The 21,410-nt window shown below is 33.2% G+C and overlaps 1 protein-coding gene across 1 annotated transcript in view; it reads right to left on the bottom strand.

Moving 5' to 3' along the window:
• Nucleotides 1-20,805, bottom strand: part of stk26 (serine/threonine protein kinase 26) — a 40,279-nt gene extending 19,474 nt beyond the window's left edge. The window contains exons 1-2 of the mRNA XM_073824229.1: nucleotides 20,412-20,805; nucleotides 9,874-10,104 (exon numbers count right to left, since the gene is read on the bottom strand). Coding sequence (XP_073680330.1) covers nucleotides 9,874-10,104; nucleotides 20,412-20,453 — 273 coding nt within the window. The 5' untranslated portion in view covers nucleotides 20,454-20,805. The remainder of the gene's footprint in view (nucleotides 1-9,873; nucleotides 10,105-20,411) is intronic.
• Nucleotides 20,806-21,410: the final 605 nt, after the last annotated feature.

The raw sequence follows: 21,410 nt of genomic DNA, 5'->3' as shown, positions 1-21,410 counted from the left end.
TAGATAGGCCTCATCATTTTGAGATAATTGTGTTCAAAAGTATGAAAATCTGTGTGCAACTTTGAGGAACATCACTACTGAACACCTTTTTTCCACAATTAATTAGCATCTTTGAGCTTGGTTTAAACGTATCTAAAATTGCCACTACTGAAACATTTAGTGAAGTTTCGGTAGTGACATCTTTGCGTTATCCCATAAAATTATCACTACCGATACATTTTATGCAACTTTTTAGTATTTTAGTATGTTTCAGTATGCGTAATTCTGTAATTCTGTAATGTGATGTGGTCACTACCAAAAATGTGCAGTCACGACTGAAACATGGGAGGATGTTTGGTCCAAAAAAATAAAAATAAAAAATCAAGTATACTGAATTACCAACTAAAATGTTATAATAGCGTTTGGTTCAATGTATATTTAAACTAATGAATCCTTAACTTTGAAATCAGTATGACCAACAATTTACCTTTTACAAAGAAAAATTAGATTCAAAATACAACAATTCTCATAAATCACACTTTAAATATTGTTAAAATTGTAATCATTATTGATTTACCTCTCAAAACCTTTTTATAAAATAGAAAAATATATATTTACAAGGAATATGTAAGCAAAATCTTAATATAACCCTCAATATAACCCTTCTTATTAAATTATATATTACTGTGTTTCGGTAGTGACAAATTTGGGAAGACGACAAATATTCCAAAACTTTCTGAAAATACATTATGAGAATTAATGGCACAATTAATGTGTAATGTGTACCTTGGATTGTATACAATTTGCATACATACAAAATTTGTGGAAAAATACTTTTTTCCAAGACGTTTACCACCTTCCAAATGAACCAAGAATGGCCCACATAAACACATTTAGATTAATTCTTATTATGGCTACTAAAGTGATTGAGTCAAGAGCAGTGAGTGATTTTCTGTCTCTCTTTTGTTGCTTGATCAACATCAATGACAGACAATAGTAACTAAATTCATCCCTTGCTGCTGTCTCAGGGTGTCTACAGGTTTGACCAAGTTAAATTTAAGACATTTTAAGACTTTTTAATACCATTTTCAAACAAAATTTAAGACCAAATTGAAAGTCCCGCAAAAGTCTAGCACAAAACTATGAAGATATTTTAAATTATTATTTTATTTAACTGATTTTTCTTGGGAATATTCAACAGAAAACACTATTCCAGAAGAAGAAATTATTTTCTATTCCATGACAATGTCAAGGCTCTCCCACACTTTGAAGCCAATGTAACAGTGTAACAAACACGGATTTTGAGTCACGGATCGGATAATTTTTCGGATCAGCAAAAAAAAAAAAAAAAAGTTTGTTTTTTCCTAATTACTGAATACTAACTTTAGGTACTTCTAATCCACAGCAAAAACTACTAGCTGAACTTAAGTTCAGTAACAAAACAAGAACAATTACACAAATGACAAGTGTAAATGAATACAACAAAGTTAGTAATAAAATCTATAACACTAGTATTCAGGAGCGGAACTTTAATAATTAATTGTAAAATAACTAGTGCTTCTCACTGCAGGTATTTATAGGACGCTGTCTCTTTAAGGCCTAATGCACGTATCTAATACTGGCACGCATCTCTTTCTCAGCTGTTTCGGTTCACTGAAGACATAAACGACTGTGTTTACCAGAATACCAAAACGGGTATTAAGACATGACTTTGTATGTACGTTTCAGTTCAAATAGAAGTTAAAGAGGAATCAATCTGTGTGAATCGTGCGGCGATTCGCGCCCCTCTCTCTCTCTCTCTCTCTCTCTCTCTCTCTCTCTCTCTCTTTGTGCGCGTGCTCGCGTCAGGTGTCTGCGGCAGCGGTAAAAAATCAGCGTGCGTGTTCCCTTTTTAAATTGTTGGAATTGGTAAAGTGGCAAGACAAAACATGTGCTAATTATAAACTTTTACTTTATGATGGTTAAACTTAACAGTTAATCCGCAAATCAAATGCGTGTAGTTGGGCGGAAACCCGCTAAATCTGGCAACACTGAGGCGCTGTCAAGCAAGCGCGTGTCTAGCAACAGAACAGATTTAGAACCCGCACAGGAGATTCTCCTCAAAACGATAAACTTTTCCTTTTCAAAGTGTAAAAAAACGTAACATTTTAATGATGGAGACATTCCCTCTAAAATCAAGATTAAAAAAATTAAGACCCTTGGATTGAGATTTAAGACAAATTAAGACATTTAAAGGCCTTATTTTAGGACAACGGAATTTAAGACTTTAAGGATCCGCGGCCACCCTGTGTCTCTTTAAAACCGAATGCACAGATGTAATACTGATATTTTTCCAACTGTTTATGTTCACTTAGGACATAACCAAGTGTATTTACATGAACAATCATTAAAACGGACAATTCGATATAGTTGTGTGTATTTCTCTGTTCTTCCGAAGCCAAAGAGTACTTGTGTGCGGCGTAAGAGTCACTTTTTGTGTGTGCATACTTAAACATACTTAAGTGCATACTGTGTGTGCGCTAAGAAAACTAATCTATCTAATGGAGTTCTTTTGCCTCGTCAAATTTATCCATACATCCACTCTTCTCTTACTCCCAAATATTGACTTTTTTTTACCTTTTATGAGATGTGCAGCAAGTGTATGCTAGCTTATGTCACTTAGTTAAAACGTTCACATTTACCCTTTTAACCACGCAGCAGATTCATTCTGACTGAATCTTTTCCTAAATCGTCCCTCTCTAACATTTTCATTTCGTTTTTAATAGCTGATGAATATGTCAACAGATTTTTGTCATTTAAAATCGGTTTTAATTTCGTTATAGTCTCTATAGTTTCACTTTTGTCAGTGAAAAAAAATATTGTTGGCTAAAATTGCGAAATTAACACTGAAATACAGCAAAGCCTGAAACATGACAAATATAAAACATTGACTAACCTCAAAACTCATTGGTTCTCGCATGTCAGAAGACATTTAAGACATTATTTGAATGTATATTGTCGATATTTAACAATATTTGATTTGAGAGCAAATTCTGAAATACACCCGTTTTAATATAAGGATTTTTACTTAATATGTGACCCTGGACCACAAAACCAGTCATAAGGTTAAATTTGACAAAACTGAGATTTATACATCATATGAAAGCTCAATAAAAAAAGCTTTCTATTGATGTATGGTTTGTTAGGATAGGACAATATTTGACTGAGATACATCTATTTGAAATCAGAAATCTGAGGATGCAAAAAAATCTAAAAGACTGAGAAAATCACCTTTAAAGTTGTCCAAATTAGGTTCTTAACAATGCATATTACAAATCAAAAATTACACTTTGATATGTTTACAGTAGGAATTTTACAAAAAATCTTCATGGAACATGAACTTTATTTAATTTCTTAATGATTTTTGGCATAAAAGAAAAATCTAAAATTTTGACCCATGCAATGTATTTTTGGCTATTGCTACAAATATACCCCAGCGACTTAAGACTGGTTTTGTGGTCCAGGGTCACATATTTACTTTATAGGGCATTAATGTCTTGGGGTTGAATTGACATTCATAATATGTACAAAACTTCAGTTGTAAAATCCTTCAGATATTTTTGTATTCTGCAGATAAAAGCAAGCCATACAAGTTTGGAATTACTTGTATGGCTTGTTTTTATTCGTTGGTAAAAAATGTCAACACATTTTCGTCATAGTTTTTGTCATTTAAAATTAGTTTTAATTTCGTTATCGTCTCGTTTTTTTCAATGAAAAAAAATATTGACTAAAATTGCAAAATACTGAAAAAAAATAAGACTGAAATACAGCAAAGCCTGAAACATGACAAATATAAAACATTGACTAACCTCAAAACTCATTGATTTTCGCATGTCAGAAGACATTTGAGAAGTTAGTTAAATGATTATTGTTGATATATGTGACCCTGGACCACAAAACCAGTCATAAGGTTAAATTTTACAAAACTGAGATGTATACATCTTATGGAAGCTCAATAAATAAGATTTCTATTGATGTATGGTTTGTTACGATAGGACAATATTTGGCCGAGATACATCTATTTGAAAATCTGGAATCTGAGGGTGCAAAAAAATCTAAATGCTGAGAAAATCACCTTTAAAGTTGTCCAAATTAAGTTCTTAATGCATATTACTAATCAAAAATTACATTTTGATATATTTACAGTAGGAATTTTACAAAAAATCTTCATGGAACATGATCTTTACTTAATTTCCTAATGATTTTTGGCATAAAAGAAAAATTAATAATTTTGACCCATACAATGTATTTTTGGCTTTTGCTACAAATATACCCCAGCGACTTAAGACTGGTTTTGTGGTCCAGGGTCACATATATATTTGATTTGAGAGCAAATTCTGAAATACACCTTAAAATACACCTGTTTATGATAAAGATTTTTTTTTTACTTTATAGGGCATTACATTAATGTTATGGGGTCGAATTGACTTTCATAATATGTACAAAACTTCTGTTGTAACATCCTTCAGATATTTTAGTATTCTGCAGATAAAAGCAAGCCATACAAGTTCGGAAAGACATAATGTGAGTAAACTAAAATTTTCATTCCACTGTAAAATTTCAGATGATTAGTATCATCGTTTAATGTTTTAATTTTCATTTAAATGGTGTTTGATTGTGTTTAAATGCAAGAATCTTTCACTATTGTAAAAGAATGTATAGAATGTAATAGAACACTACGTATCTGATTAATTCCATATAGGATATTGTCTGGTTGAGTTAACTAAGCCTTACAAAAACAGGCACACCCAACATTGCTAACTATGATTGAATTATCTGAAATAATCAGATTCTATTTAAAAAATAAAAAATAAAAAATATATTATTAATAATCCAGTAGCATTATTTTTTCATCACATTACTGGCAAACAATGTGTTTTAAATGAGTTACTCATCATGGCTTTAAAAAAAAAAAAAAATCAGCAATGTCTGGAATAACTTGATGTGCAAGATGTATAGTGCGCCAAGCTGTCATATGCATATCATTATCATGAAAACACTACTGTGATACAATGTTGTGATTTCTTTATGTTTAGTTGCCAGCGTTTTAGTGCATTCTTATGGAAAGTATGCATCTACATCAGGAGTTACACATCCTGACTAGCACATAATTTAGGTCAAGTTCACTTGTGCATTCGCGTCATTCTGTGTAGACAGAAAACGTTGTAATGTTTCTGTTGTGCATGTATCTGATTGATCTAATAAAGGATGCATGTTAATAATGTGCTTCTGTTTAACAGTATACAGTCACTTGTACTATTCAAACGGCAACGCCCGACAAACAAGACAAAGACTGGATCTTTTAAAACAAATGTAGATCCTTATTTCCAAGAAATATTGATGACGCATGCTTAATAATTAAGTTATTTTTCTAATATTTTCCACAGTACGTTTTAATTAAAATCTTTTCGTTATCGTTTTACCTGTTTTACTGACCTATCAAGTCCTTGAAAGGATAAAAATGCCCATCCCTATATGGTTTACTGTTCTTACATGCACTTTGCTTTGCTAAGGTTGTGTTCATTTAAACCCGAGCTTGGTAGGTTTTACCTCTTATGGTGCTATCTTTAATGTTAACGGTTCATTTTTAACAGCAGCGTTGGTATTTAATAATAAAAAACCCACTTAAACGTGTGTACAACATTTTCCTCATACATAATGAGACTTTTTTTTTTTAATTAATGTGCCAAGTTCATGACTTAGCAACATAATATGACACTTTGAGGGGCTCGTTGACTCATATTCTAGTGTCTTGTTCTGTTGTAGTGGTAGTAGCAAATGGATGGGACTATGCATATGGAAATTAGATGCATATAGTGAAACTAGACATGGCAAGCACCATATATGGTTATTTTAGGAAGGAAAAGGGAATTCTGTGCAGGTTCCAATGCACGGTTTTATAAATCTAAAAAATGCATGAAAAAACTACTGTATGCACACATTTAGTATGAAATACACAAGGTGCCTGTTCTTTTTTTAACCTTATATTTAACCGTGATGCAGACTTGTCAACATTTGTTACAAACAAACACTGACCATGGATGCAGACAGACACACAAAGCAGCCAGACAAAATCTATGAGCCCACGTTCTGTCTGGCAGCCTTCCAGAAATACAGGTATTGTGACATAGCACAAAGGGTTTGGCCATGAGTCACCAATGACATCAAATCTTTACAAACAGCTACTGAACTCAGCATTAAAATATATCCTCAGCCATCTTTTGTATACATTTTCATGCAAAGGCAATCATGTGTACTGCGCATGTGCTAGTGTTACACACAATGTGCAGCACCATGGTGCTATGATAATATTGTGCAACTAGTACCCCATAAAAACTAGGGCTGAAAACAGAGAATCAGTGCTTATCTAGAACCATGTAAAATTCTTAAACATCTGGGCAAAGTGATGAGAGCGGATCCTTTAATGGTGATATGGACTAGCGTCTGTGAATTGGGTCATTCCGTGTCAAATCAACCAAATTTTAAAAACTTCCCCGGCTCAACTTATTGATTTTGCTAGTATTTTTTCTGAGGAAAGATAGACATGTATAGTGATGAAAGCCAAAATACTAAATGTCATGGATGAATATTTACTGAGTAATCCACTATTATGTAGAAGGAGGTTAAAATGGCAATTTTCACCTTAGATATTTTTATTTTTACACAGAGATTGGTTCTATTAGTAAAATATGTTGACTTTAGATTCTTGTTGCATTATTCATCAATGGCATTCAATAGCACTTTTCAAGTTTTTCACCAAAGTTTGACATTTTCAGTGGTCAAAAACTAAATGTGGGTCAATTTGGAAAAAAAAAAAATATATATAGTAGTATATATAGTAGTCAATAATCGAAGTGGATCATAAAAGTTCATAAATACATATATACATATATAATACTCCTTTTGTTTTAAAGAGAAATGGCTGAAGAACAAATAATATTGCAGCTGCATTGAACATACCATTCTGAGTGCCATAAATATTATTTTTCCAATTTTTTTAAAACAAAAAGCATTAAGTACTATGTATAATTTTTTTCCTTAATATTTTTCATAAAAAATTAAAATATGTGTAGTACACCCAACATTCACACAGAGACATGCGGAACATGTGGACTCAAACAGCAGTCTTTTTGTGCTTTAATATTGGGTCATTCCATGTCATTTAATTTATTATCACCTAAGTCAATATATAGTATTTTATTATTTCTGCTAAAACAATACATTTTTCTGAAGGAAAATCAACACCTAACCCCATTTAACCCTTGTGTAAATTCCTATCTGATGACAATGTGCAACTGAAAGTGCATGTCAGTGCTGAATTCCAGTCTTGATTTAGTTTTAATGATTTAATTAAGTCATTATCACTACAGGGCTCACAAAATTTTAAAATCACTGGTAGCCTTTCGGGTAGGCACTGCTCAGGTTTTGGTAGCTCAAAATAATAAATTATTTATTAAATTTAATAATAATGAAAAAAAAAAAAAAATAAATAAATATAGAAAACTAGTTAAGAGGTGAAATGTCAATAAAATCTTTTTTTTCCCCCAAAACACAAATATCAAGAAAGGAATATTATTTTTTAGAAATCACTTTAAGGCTTTTTATGACCCCTTTTAAGACCTGCACAAATAAAACGAACACCATATGAGTGGGGTTGGGCAATGTCTATGGTAACATATTAAACTTAAATGACTTAAAAGAAATGGCTTACAGTTCAGATACAGGTTTTTACAAAACAATTAATATTCTAAACTGATAAACATTTCACATTTCAGCCTTTAAACCATTTTTAAGAAAAGGGACGAGTATACTGTCTTCATTGATTAGATTTTTAAAAGGCACATTAGCTTCTTTCACATTTACAACTCTGTGTTTGCTGTGTAAAATTATGGGTTGATTTTCACATTGGCCTGAAAAAAAAAAAAACTGGTGAACAGCATTTCTATTATTTATTAACTTGCTGTAATAGAGGCGTACTAAATAAATTAAAACATGGATAGACAAATTGTGTCATATTTCTTAAAGGTTAATTAAAGTGTATTATTATTACTACTACAACTTTTATTTCTTGTCTGTATCTAATTTCGGAGGCTGCATCCTCTGGACGTCGCATTTGAAGGCTGCATACATTAAGAAAAGTAACAAGTAAATTGCCAAATAATTAAGAAATTACAGCATTTTACACCTCACTAGAATAACAGTCAATTTATTATAGCTACATTTCTTAAATAAGATATTCTTGAAGTATGCAGCCTACAAATGCCATCCTCTGGAGGACGCTGCCTCTAAAACAAGACGTAGCTAATATAGGAATGTCTCTATAGTAAGTTTTTGCAAGAGTGCAGAACTCTGAGAGCTTTCGCTAAACTAAACTGATTATAAAGGGAGCTTTATATGACCCATTCACAATTTGAATAAAAAGTTGTTTTTTGTTCTTTGATGCTCCTCACTGCATAGTTTCAGGAGTGACATCCATATTAAAATGTTGGATTGAATATGAAACTGCAATGACTGACAAAGTGACTATTAAAGCAACAGATGAGACCAAAAAAAAAAGCCTGAGCATTAAAGGATTAGTTCACTTTCAGAACAAAAATGTACAGATCATTTACTTGCCCCTTTGTCATCCAAGATGTTCATGTATTTCTTCCTTCAGTCGTAAAGAAATTATGTTTCTTGAGGAAAACATCAGGATTTCTCTCCATATAATGGACTTCAATGGTGCCCCAAGTTTGAACTGCCAAAATGCAGTTTAAATGCAGCTTGAAATGAATGATTCAGCCAAGGAAGAAGGGTCTTATCTAGAGAAACGATCGGTCATTTTCGAAAAAAATGTACAATTTATATACTTTTTAACCTCAAATACTCGTTTCATCTCTGCGATGCGAAAGTCTGTGTAATCCGGGTCAATACAGTTAGTGTATGTCAAAAAAACTCATCTCATTTTCTTTTTTTAAGTTCAAAATAGTCCTAGATCGCCGTTTTTCCTTTTTCCGTAAAGGGCATTTGATCTTATTTGCATGTTCACTTTGTAAACACTAGGTCGGTACATTTGCATCAATGTAGGACAATTTTGAAGTTGGGGAAGAAAACGAGATGGGAGTTTTTCGACATACCCTATCTGTAATAAACTGGAAAAAACAAGAGTTCATGCAGGCATAAAAACAAGCGTTTGAGGTTAAAAAGAACAGAAATTGTCAGTTTGTTTTGAAAATTACCAATTGTTTTGCTAGATAAGACCCTTCTTCCTCGACTGGGATCGTTTAGAGCCCTTTGAAGCTGCATTTAAACTAGATTTTGGAAGTTCAAACTTGGGGGCACCATAGAAGTCCACTATATGGAGAGAAATCCTGACATGTTTTTCTCAAAAAAACTATTTCTTATCGACTAAAAAAAAGAGTGACATGAACATCTTGGATGACAAGGGGGTGAGTAATTTATCTGTAAATTTTTGTTCTGCAACTGAACTTTGACTTTCTATCACACACAAACCAATGTAGGTTCGATGAGATGCAATTCACAATTTTGTTCAATTTTTTTTCCCTATATCGGCTAATGAACCCTAAGTCTTACCCATAGGCTTATTTTGGTGTTGTAGAATAAGGTGGATAAATTGCTACTTTAATATACATTATACAGAGGCAAACTGTTCTGAAGACAGTCAGTTCTCCTTAGAGATGCATTCGTGTAAACCACTCCCAATTGTATTGCGATTTGTTTAACATCAACATTAACGATTTTATCGGTTCATGTGCATGGTTGCATTCCTAGTACTCACTCCTGAAATTGGTATTGTGTCAACACTACTAGCATGTGCTATACCTAATATGTAAAACAGCAAACATCAATCCATACCTTTAGGTAAGAGCCATAGTATTTGGTGACATGAGGACTATCACACTGGCTGAGTACGGTGATCTCCTGTTGGATGTCTTCGATTTCATCTTCTGCTTCCTCAAGGTCGATGGTCTTGATGGCCACTACATTCTGAGAGCGACGGTCGATACCTTTGAACACCTCACCGAATGAGCCCTTCCCGATGCGTTCTAGTTTAGTGAACAACTCCTCAGGGTCTGTTCGGGAGTTCTAGAATATAAAAGTAACACAGAGTTAGTTTGAGTCAGATTAGACAGTTAACTAGTTAACAATATATCACATACTTGGAATGCAAGTTCATAATATAAAATTAGACTACATAAACATAAAATCACTCATTTTCAACACTCTATAGTTAGAAACTCTGTAGTCACTTTCTTTCTATTCACCATGCGTTTCAGTGCACTAAAAACATATGCAGTTGCTTGATTATAGTCCACCAGTTCTATAAAAGGCTTAGTGGAACAATGAAGATCAAAGACTGGCCGTTCATAAGAGTTTATAACAGAAAGAATGCCAATGCCATATCAGGTTAATCAATAATATTCCAAGAAACCTTTAAGAGGGGAGCTCTACGAATCAATATATGCAGCTGTTTAACTGGTTTCGATTACCTATTGCAGATACAGTTCATTGCATGAGGAAGTGAATCGAACTCATCCAGTCAATACTGATTAAAATGAGGCACATAGATGCATTTTACAGTTAGTGTCTTAAAACACTTAAAGTTTGTTCGTTCAGTTTGTTTATTAACTTTAAAGTCCACATGAAAAGATTGCATAAAATTAAAAGAAGTTAAAAAAGTTAAGAGTTAAAGACTCCCTGATGCGTCACGATACTCTCACCAACGATTGAGAAAATTCCACAATCGATTCTGAGCTGTTTTTCCACACGTTCAAGGGCACTTTTATGTACTAGAGAGCCATATTCTGCCTGCTGTCAATTATACACACAATGTTGAATAAGTATATAAACTTGCATAATGTTTTATGGTTGAAGCAAAATACAATGGCAATTACAGGCTTCATTGCACAGGATTTGTACTGTGAGAAACATGCACTTTGCTTTACAGTGTGTAGTCTAACTCACTGATATTTCAGTTTTTCTCTTCCAAATGCTCAACAAAGGCATAATTTTTGCTGTTTATATGGTCAATGTAATATAAATTTCATATGTAAAAACTAGTGTTGTAGTACTCAAGACCGGTTTTGGTGACTTTTTCAAAGGTCTTGGTCTTGTCTTGCTCTCAGACTAAAAGAACTTGGATTTTGTTTCAAGACCGATCAAGACTGTGGGGATATCATTAAATTGCCAGTGCATTGTCTGATTTATTTGTTAACCTCATTGATGTGATTGGATATAAATCTTTCTGCTTGAAATGCAATCAATAACGGACTAAATAACTAAATACCAATAATAAATACTTTGACAGTAGATCTCTAAATTTTAGACTTCAAGTCCCCCTATTGTCCACAAAAATATTTAAAGGCGCCCTCCACTCACCCAAAATATTTTAATGCTTAGCATAACTAGAACAATGCATATTTATTATAAAAAAAATAACCCAATACAAAGGAAATCATACATTTTTAGTTGTTTTAGTTTATTTTAACGCTTGTTTTGTCTTATTTTAAATCATTTTAAGTCATCTTGTGTAGGGCTGGGCGATTTGGCCTAAAATCAAAATCTCGATTAATTGAACATTTTAACCCGTTTACGATTAATAAAACTATATTTAAATAATATTTATTTTTTTGTCCTCATAGTTCACTGACAAGTTTTGTACAGTAAATATGCGCACATATTACAAGTGAGAGATTTTTGAATGAAGGGTGCACACACTATCTACTATCTAAGATAATTTATTGAACATCAGTGTTGAACAACTGAAATTAAAGCACACATTGCTTAAAACGAAAAGTCACATTTTCTTAAATTAGTGAAAATAAATAACTTGCACTTTTGGAAACAAAATAGATTATTTATAAAATAATAATAAATGTTAAAAGCAGAAAATAAGCAGTATCTCTTCTAAATAAAATTACTCTTGTATATCCTGTAAATACTTTTTACTGTATAAATACTGCTTAAGCTCTCCATCGACATGTCGGCGGAATAATGTAACGTAACGGAGCGGGGTCACGTGACTCCACACGCAGTAGTGTTTTTAAAGGGAAAGTAATTGAAATAATTGACCTGGAAAAATTTGATCGATTATAGGTTCTGAATGTCGATTTCGATTACTTTTCGATTAATCGCCCAGCCCTAATCTTGTGGCCCCTTTAGAAGTCTGTTGAGGCCCCCTGGCTGAGAACCACTGATTTATACTATTATGCAGCATCAGAAATTAATGAAGGATTGTCAAAAATGTCACCAAAATTAATACAAATACCCACAAAATTAAAGATATGGTTGCTTGTATGGTTCATTAAACTTGAATCAGTGTAATTTCTGGATTAAGCAGTCATTTGTGTTAATTATGGATATATTGTTGCCAATATTTCAGTATGCCAGGAAAGACCATTCGAATCAAAAAACTGGGCTTGAAATGTCAAACTTGTCATGGAACTTGTGATGAAAATGCTTACTGAAATTTCTTATAATAGTATGGTTGCATTGGTATGGATATCAGAGTGTATCCTATATGTGGGTTCTGAGAAATGTGTTTGTGTGTGTGTGTGTGTGTGTGTGTGTGTGTGTGAAAGGTAGTAAATCTGATGCGGCAGAAAAATAATAATCCATCAGAATGAATGTTGTTGCTAATCACTGATTTGACTTTTTGTCCTCTAACTTATTTAAATCGACACACAAGGACTAATAATGGTGCAATGTATTTCACTGTGTTGAAATGACATTACCCGTGGTGTCTTATTAAGCATCACTGGTTGCTGTCTTTGTAGATATTCTAGTAGCATAGTGTTGTTTGTAAATGCAAGGAGTAAAAATCAGTTACTGGATACACTTAAGTAGTGGAGACGAGAAGAAACACTCTGTAGTGATAAGAAAAGAAAACGGTGCAAACATTAGTTTGGTCAAAACAAGGTGTAAATATTTGATGATGGAGAAAATCATGAGAACGAAAGTCCAAATTGCTGCTTTAGTTTTTGGACAGGTAAGATAATTAACTATTCTCTAATTCTTACTAGTATCTTACATTTACATAAAACTCAAAGACAATCAATCTGATCCACATAGATGGCAGTGCAGCATCGAACACCACTGAGGTATTGCCACTTCATGCATCTTTTTTAATATTTACTTGTTTATCAATCTGATTTCTTTGCAATTTGCAATTCTTTGCAAAACTCGGGAACCCTGACACTCATTCTTGAACTCAATCAAAACTCAATGAATTTGAGATAAATAATGACACTACTGTCATTAATTGAAGTTGTTGTTGCCATTACGCTTTGGCACAGTATCTGTCAAACAAATTAAAACCCAGAGCACAATATGGCTTAACCTCTTCATCAAGTCTGTTTTTCGCTGTACGTTTCAAAGCGAAGCGTGCACATCGTTCAGGCGATCAGCTTGTGATCCGGTGTTTTCCGCACCTCAGAACGGCTCAGTTCACAGTGGATGCAGTGAACTCATTTATTGCATGTGCTGTGAGTTTAGCGCACGTTTGGGAACGCAATGGCCACCAGTTATGCTTTATTTTCACATTTAAGTAACTCCCAACATTTTAATGGGCAGATGATTAGAGCATTTCACTAGATTTGTAGTTAGACACCTTTTTGTAGGCCTGTTTTCACTGAAGTTGGAGTTTTCCATCAAAATAAAACCTTAAAAGTGCAGTGTGAATTGCTGACAGCAAGCAGCTTAATAACGTTATTGCAGTATAAATTTAAAATATCTCTTTCAAGTTAGTGTTGTCAAAAGTCCCGGTACTTCGGTACCAAGTCGGTACTAAAAAAATTAAAATGTTACGGTTCCAGGTTTTCTTTAGTACCGGTGGTACCGACTATCCGGTCGACCCGGTTCTTGACGCGCTACTTAAAAGGTGCGCACTGCGCAATTGCGCTCTCTTCGGCGCTGCTGCTGATGCGGTCGCTCTGAATCCACTTGTTGACAAGGAAGAGCCAGGCATGCTCCAAACATTTTCGATTTTCGGCTGAAGGCGGCGAACATCATAGATCGTCTAGGTTCTCTCAAAAGAAGGAAACGCATCAAACTGAACAAAACACAGTGAAGGCTGACTGCAGGATCAAATTAAAGAGTTCAAGTACGGTATGTTTCAATTTAATTTCATATTTAGAGCTTCTGTTAAGAACATTGCATATTTTAATTTGAATGTCGGATTGTAATGTAGTTAATTATTAGCATAAGCGGTTAACGCTAATATGCTGGGTCTTAGAACGATTGAGCTATTTAACGCTCCCATAATTTTCATTAGGGTAAAAGAAAAAAGAAAGACGTGATATATGTACTATTTATACACACAAATGACCTGTTTATCCAAAATATGTGTGTTAAAGAATGTACAAATGTATCGTTAACAATGTTTATGTCCTTAATATCAGTCTGTCAGAAAACGTTCTTATTCTTGGCTGGATAACTCTAGCAGGTTCATAAAGCTTTTTATTATCAAATATGAACGCAGTTTGGATTAAATAAAAGTACAGTCAAATAAAACACGTTTGATCTCCAGTTTAGTTTTGTCATACTTTACAATAAGATCAAATTCATGCATTATCTAACAAACTTAAGTGAACAATATATTTTTACAACATTAATTCAAAATGTTATTCAATACAAACACATGATCATTCATGTTTGTTCATGTTTAACAGTTTAACATGATTTTATGGATTAGTAAATGTTGAAATGAGCCTAACCTTAAGAAGAAGAATTGCCATATAACTACTGTTTTTTTGTAAGGTCATGTTGTCTAACAAATGAAATCGTATTGTAAAGAGTTTTCAATACTGCAGTTTCTATCTGTGATAGAAAGTTAACTTAATATATGTAATCTTATCTAAATTTATTATAAAAGCTGAGGTTTGTTATTTACTGAAAATTAATATTTTTGCTGGTGTCAATGATCTAATGTTGCATCTGGTCAGACTTAGCCCACTGCTTTACTTAAATGTATTATATTTTCTTTTTACAGCTGCAGATTGAGGAAGATCATGAAACACCCCAGCAAACTCTAAAACAGACAACAGTACAGATGTTTTTAGAAGCAGCAGAAACAAACTTTTGGATGAAGCTTGTGTACATTTTTTGAATGCCTGTAATTTATTTAGTTGTTATTTAATTATTAAAATGTTTACAATCCTTGAAATACTTTTATTACTTGGAAAAACCTGAAACTAAATTTAGATAAGTATAATGAATGACATTGGTTTTTGCACATTTTATTTTTCTTGAACTTTATTAATAAAAAATAGTGTGTTGTTCAATTAATGTTATAGTGTTTTACTTTGGTCCCGAAATTGGTACCGAGAACCGTGGATTTTCACTGGTATTGGTACCGAATACTGAAATTTTGGTACCGTGACAACACTATTTCAAGTGTAGAAATTCGAAAAGAAGTATTGTAATTTCCCTACTGTAGTGTAAAGCAAAAACAATATACCTATGAAATATTAATTTTCATTTATTGTACTGTGCAATTGCTTTACAATATAGGCCTCTTGCTGTCACTGGAATAACAATAATATAAAATCGTTATTATTGTTTTATCATAATGTTTGGCTTCTTAAAACACCAGTGTGAATGTAATTTAGACTGAGACAATATATATGAGTTTTCTTAGTTAAGAAAATAGATTGGAGCTCTTAATTTTGAACTCTCAAAGTGCATTAGATAGAAGAATTTAACTTTAAAATATTAAAAAAAATCATTTTTCCCCCAATTTTTTACTGTGTACTTCATATCGATGTATTATCGCACCGTGAGATTTTGATATCGTTACAGACATAGTATTGTATAAAGTAGGGCTGCTCGATTATGGCAAAAATCATAATAACGATTATTTTGGTCAATATTGTAATCACGCTTATTTAACACAATTATGAGTGGGTCTGGAACATTATATAATTGATTCATTTAAAGATAGCAATACAATGGGAAAAAAATAAAAAATAAATAAATACAAATGAACCTTTTTTTATGTAAAAAACAGATTAGTCTTCATCGTAATTATTAAATATGCTTAGTTTCTTATAAAAACTAGAAAAGTCCCTCCGTCAAGAGCAGCAAATTATTTAGTCTTTGTCTTTTGTTATAATATTAACATTAAGCACAGAGAAGGCAGAAGGAATATTACTTGTGTTCACTTTGAGAGCTGCACGGATCCAATATAGTGTTACACACAAATTTTCCTTCTCAACTGTTTACATTAATTTGAGACATAACTGAGGCTTACATGAATAATCACAAAACGCCGCATTTTGACATATATTTGCATGTATTTGACCGTTCAGGTTAGCATCTTAAGCTAAACATTTACTTTACTTGTCCGTGTTCGATTCTGTCTCTGAACACAGTGCAAAGTCACAAAAACATTAATAAATCATGTTACATGATTTTACTGATTTGCATGTGAAATTGGGTTTTTACGGAGAAGCGAAAGCTCAACACCGGAAAGGGGCGGAATCGGGATCATTTATCTCGATTATTGCATTTTCATAATTGTTTAAAGTCGAAATCGAACCTGAATTTCGATTAACTGCACAGCCCTAGTATAAAGCGCAACACAAATAACTGACTTGACTTGACATGCTCAAGAATATTTAAAAATGATCATATTTGTGATATAGTAGGTCTCTCAATACTTTAGAAAAATTGACGACTGGAAAAAGTGAACGCCTTTTTTTCAAAAAACAGCTTTTTTTACAAAAATGTGCACATTGTGATTTCAACATCACCCAAATATGAGTAATATAAAAACATGGCTTTTTCTTATACATTCCATCCCAAATACTGCATTTACCACATGTTTGATCACTGATGGTTAACCATTTTAACTGGGTTAACCGGTTAAAAAAAATGCACCAAAATTTGCATCCCTAATAGCGGTCTACTAAAATTCTAAAAATACCACATTACATTTTTCTTGCATTGCAAATTTAGATTATCTGCAGTGTTTTACTTAGACACTGAACTTGGCTCGTATAGTTATATTTCACATCCAATTAGTCTGAAAAAAGAAAAAAAAAAAAGAAAAAGCAGCTAAGTCTTTAGCGCTTGAGATCAGGAGCGGCAGCGATGAGCTATATCCTGCTCCACTGTCTGTACACGGGTCTGTGTCCTTCTGATAAACCTCTCTGCACAGACCGGTACGTTAATGACTAAGCTATCTGTATGTTAACAAGCTCACGAAGAGGGTGTTGTACGCACCCCACAAGATTTATCAGCTGGCTGCATTTCCTCCACTATACAAACACATGAACTGGCAACAAAGAGGTATCCCTCAGGGGCTGCAGAAACACATCTGGGAAAACGTAGCGAGTACACGTGGGTACGAGCGACATGACACAACAAGCTTTCATCGTGTTCCTTCAGACTTCTCCTCTTACGCTCTACCTGACTCAGGTGTTAACCACGGGAAACCAGCGCTCGAAACACTTCCTTGCAGGCCACACCCAGACAATACGCCTAAGACAGACACTCCTTCATGCCTCTTTAGCTACAACACATCACTTCTGTGAATGGACAATTGTATAGCTTACTCACAAGGACAAGATTGCACTTTAAACTGCAGGCAGACTCACAAAATAAACACTAAAAAGGCGTCACAAGTGCTACATTAATGAGCAAAGTTAGGCATCGCTGTTACCCATCTGCTGTGCATAATGATTAACAATACCTCCCAGTTGTCATAGCAGACAAGTCAGTGTACGTGTGTGTTATTCCAGGAAGGAGCACACGCTTAGATGTGGTGTTCTGGATCAGTGGCCTTTCTGACCTCCAACTGCTATCAAAACACTAAGGTGAATTTCAAACACAAGTTCTGAATCCAAGCGTGCATTACGTGTGAAGTTGAGACGGCGGCCACAACGCGGAACCACATTCACACTTCCTGTGCTGCAAGGAAGGCTGTCACACAAAATAGCTTAAAACACAAGGATTACATCACTGTCCTAGATCACGGCCAGCAAATGCACACTCATTATGCTTTATAAAGAGAGATGGGAGCAAGAGAGAGCACTAGCACACCTTTAGGGAGCAGATGCCACCTTATACACAAATATCTGCTCCATCATTAGAGCAGGAGCATAGAGATATCCAAATATAGACTGATCGCAACCACAAATCAGTTCATAGTGACTAAGCCATCCACTCAATCATGTATACAAAGTATATACACAAATAAACACTTAGAATCAATTAATATGCTCCTTAACGTCCTCATTCCAAACATACTGGAAAAACTGCTCAATTAAATAATTACATATTAGATGCACGTTGCTCATTGCCATTACTCATTTCTAAAACAAATAATGATCCTTTAATTAATAGAAAACATTATGCTATTAAACATGTCACTAACGAGGAGCTGTGTTGTTTTATTTAGCAACTTACACATTTTTGTTTATCAGAATTACATTATTTAGTGGTGCCAAATGATTGTGAATAAGCGCATCCAAAATACATTTTTTGTTTACATAACAGAATGTACATAATGTATATATGTGACCGTGGACCACAAAAACAGTCATAAGTAGCATGGGTATATTTGTAGTAATAGCCAACAATAAATTGTATGGGTCTAAATTATAGATTTTCTTTTATGGCAAATATTATTAGGATATTAAGATCATGTTTAATGAAGATATTTTGTATATATCTTATTATTATTAAGCTTATTTATTCAGCTTTCAGATGATGTATACATCTCAATAAAAAAAAAGAAGACCCTTATGACTGGTTTTGTGGTCCAGGGTCACATATAAATACATACACATGCATGGATATTTAAGAAAAATATAATTTTTAATCATTTGACAGCGCTACTGTACTATGTATATAAATATATTTTTTTAAATATATATCGTACGTGTGTGTATTTATATATATATATATATATATATATATAATATACACAGTACACCAAAAATATTATAAAAAAAACTTATTTTGGATGTGACTAATCGCTATTAATCACTTGAGAGCACTAGAAATATTTGTAAAAATAAAAAATATATATACTGTACGTGTGTGTATTTATATATAATAAATATACACATTACACAACAAATATTATGTAAAAAACGTATTTTAGATGTGATTAATCGTTTGAGGCACTAGAAATTTTTTCTAAATATATACTGTATGTATGTGTATATATATATACGCGAGTATACACAGTAGTACACACATATATTACGCAAAAAAAAAATATATATATATATAATAAACAGTACACAACAAATATGTAACAATTTTTTTTAGATGCGATTAATCATTGGACTGCACTAGAAATATTTTCAAAATATATACTACATGTATGTGTATTTATATATACGCAAGTATTCACAGTACACACATATATTATGCAAAAAAAATACTTTTTGGATGCGATTAATCACAATTAATTAGTGTACTATGTATATAAATATTTTCTTAATATATTCTGTATGCATGTGTATTTTTATATACATAATAAATATACTCAGTACACACACACACACACATTATGTAAAAAACTTATTTTGGATACGATTAATCACAATTAATTGTTTGACAGTACTAATGCACTGTATATATAAATATTTTCTAAATATATACTGTATGCGTGTGTATTTTTATATAGATAAATATACACAGTACACACACACACACACACACACACACACACACACACATACATATATATATCATGCAAAAAAAATATTCTGGATGCAATTAATCACGATTAATCGTTTGAAAGCACTAATTATATTTCACTTTCTCAAATTCAAATGTCTGACAGTATACTGTGAGCTGCCTACTAACATTAAAAAACAAAACGAATCTTTATGTCACATTATTTACCATGGGGAACTTAAGCATTGTTAAAAAAAGTTCCCCATCTCAGTTTGATTTGACAACGCTTTTGTCATTCAACAGAACAGAATTGTTTGAATAGACAAGTATGAGCAAAGTAACAAAAAGAGTACCTAAATTAGTATACAACTGCACAGGTGTTAAATAATAACAATAATGCCATGGTAGGCTACTATGACATTTACCATGGTACTAGATAACCACCATATTCATGTACCATAGCACTTATAGAAAAGAATACCATGGCAAATGCACAAAAACATGCTTTTCTATTATAAAAAATAAAAAATACTAATAGAATAATACTTTTTGTTAGTGTTTATGTTAGAAGTTATTAAAAAACAGTGATTAAGGTTAACGTTAAGTCTTAAAGAACTGACTTAAGTGAATGTAAAGACGCATTATGGATGATTAATGAGTGTCTTATACTTAATGCAGGTTAGCCTATGATTATGATTATGATTATGATGATGATGATGGTGGTGATGATGGCCTGGCGTTACCTTTCCACACCAACTCACCTGCATTCCAGGAACTTGAACAGCTACCGGCGACTGAGCCATATCCACCCGTCCACAGACAACCTACACGCCGAATAAAGTCTCAGAGAGATACTTAAAGAGTTATTTTCCCCACACTGCTTCGTTTTAAATTATATATACTATGTTCACACTGTTCGTCAAACTCCCAGCGACGCCAAACTCTTGAGCTAGCTGCGCTCTGCTAGCTTTAAAGTCGACACTCTGTAAGCATAATTCCGTCGTAAAGTAGACTTTTTGTCAGTGATATAAGATCCAGACGGTCACGATGGCTTGTTAGACGCTTTTGGTGAGAGTTTGTCCAGAGTTTGTTCTTCAGGAGATCCTCTTTGACGCCATGACTCTCGCTGCGCTCGCAAAGTTGTTTTGTGCCTCAGCTCTGGCCGTTGGGTGGAGTCGCGCGCTCCGACCGCGAGCACACAGACACTGCGTCACTAAAGCTGCTGCCACCATCAGGGAACTTCACCACACACACTTATCCATGTTAATGCTTTCCTTATAGATTTATCTAACGTATACAGAGCTAGATATAGTAACATAATTTTTTTTTTTTTTTGCAAAACTTTTTAGAAATTAGACATCGATAAATTCCTACAAGGACCAATCATAAAGATAAAAACAGAAAAATAATATTCTGAATTTGCGTACATCAAATTATGGCGTTATCCATACAGAAAAGAAAAGTATATAAAAAAATACATCCTTTTAGAAAAGCTGTCATAATGCAACAAAATATTGGCACTAAGAGTCTAAGATACAGAACAAGAGAATCAAGTTCAGCAAGAAAAAGAGAGAAAAAAAGACGATTTAAGACATTTTTTTGCGTATGAACGCAGTGTTTGGGGTAACGCATTACAAGTAACGCAAGTTACTTTTTTTACACTACATACACCTTTACACAATGTATAAATAACTTGATATAATTCTTATTAATATTCTGAGCTGGGTAGTAACTGATTACTTTTAATTTTAATTTTACAT

This window comes from Garra rufa, chromosome 19 (assembly GCF_049309525.1).
Source record: "Garra rufa chromosome 19, GarRuf1.0, whole genome shotgun sequence".
Taxonomy (NCBI): domain Eukaryota; kingdom Metazoa; phylum Chordata; class Actinopteri; order Cypriniformes; family Cyprinidae; genus Garra; species Garra rufa.
The sequence above is the reverse complement of the archived record's forward strand: the minus strand, read 5'-3'. Positions and strand labels throughout refer to the sequence as shown.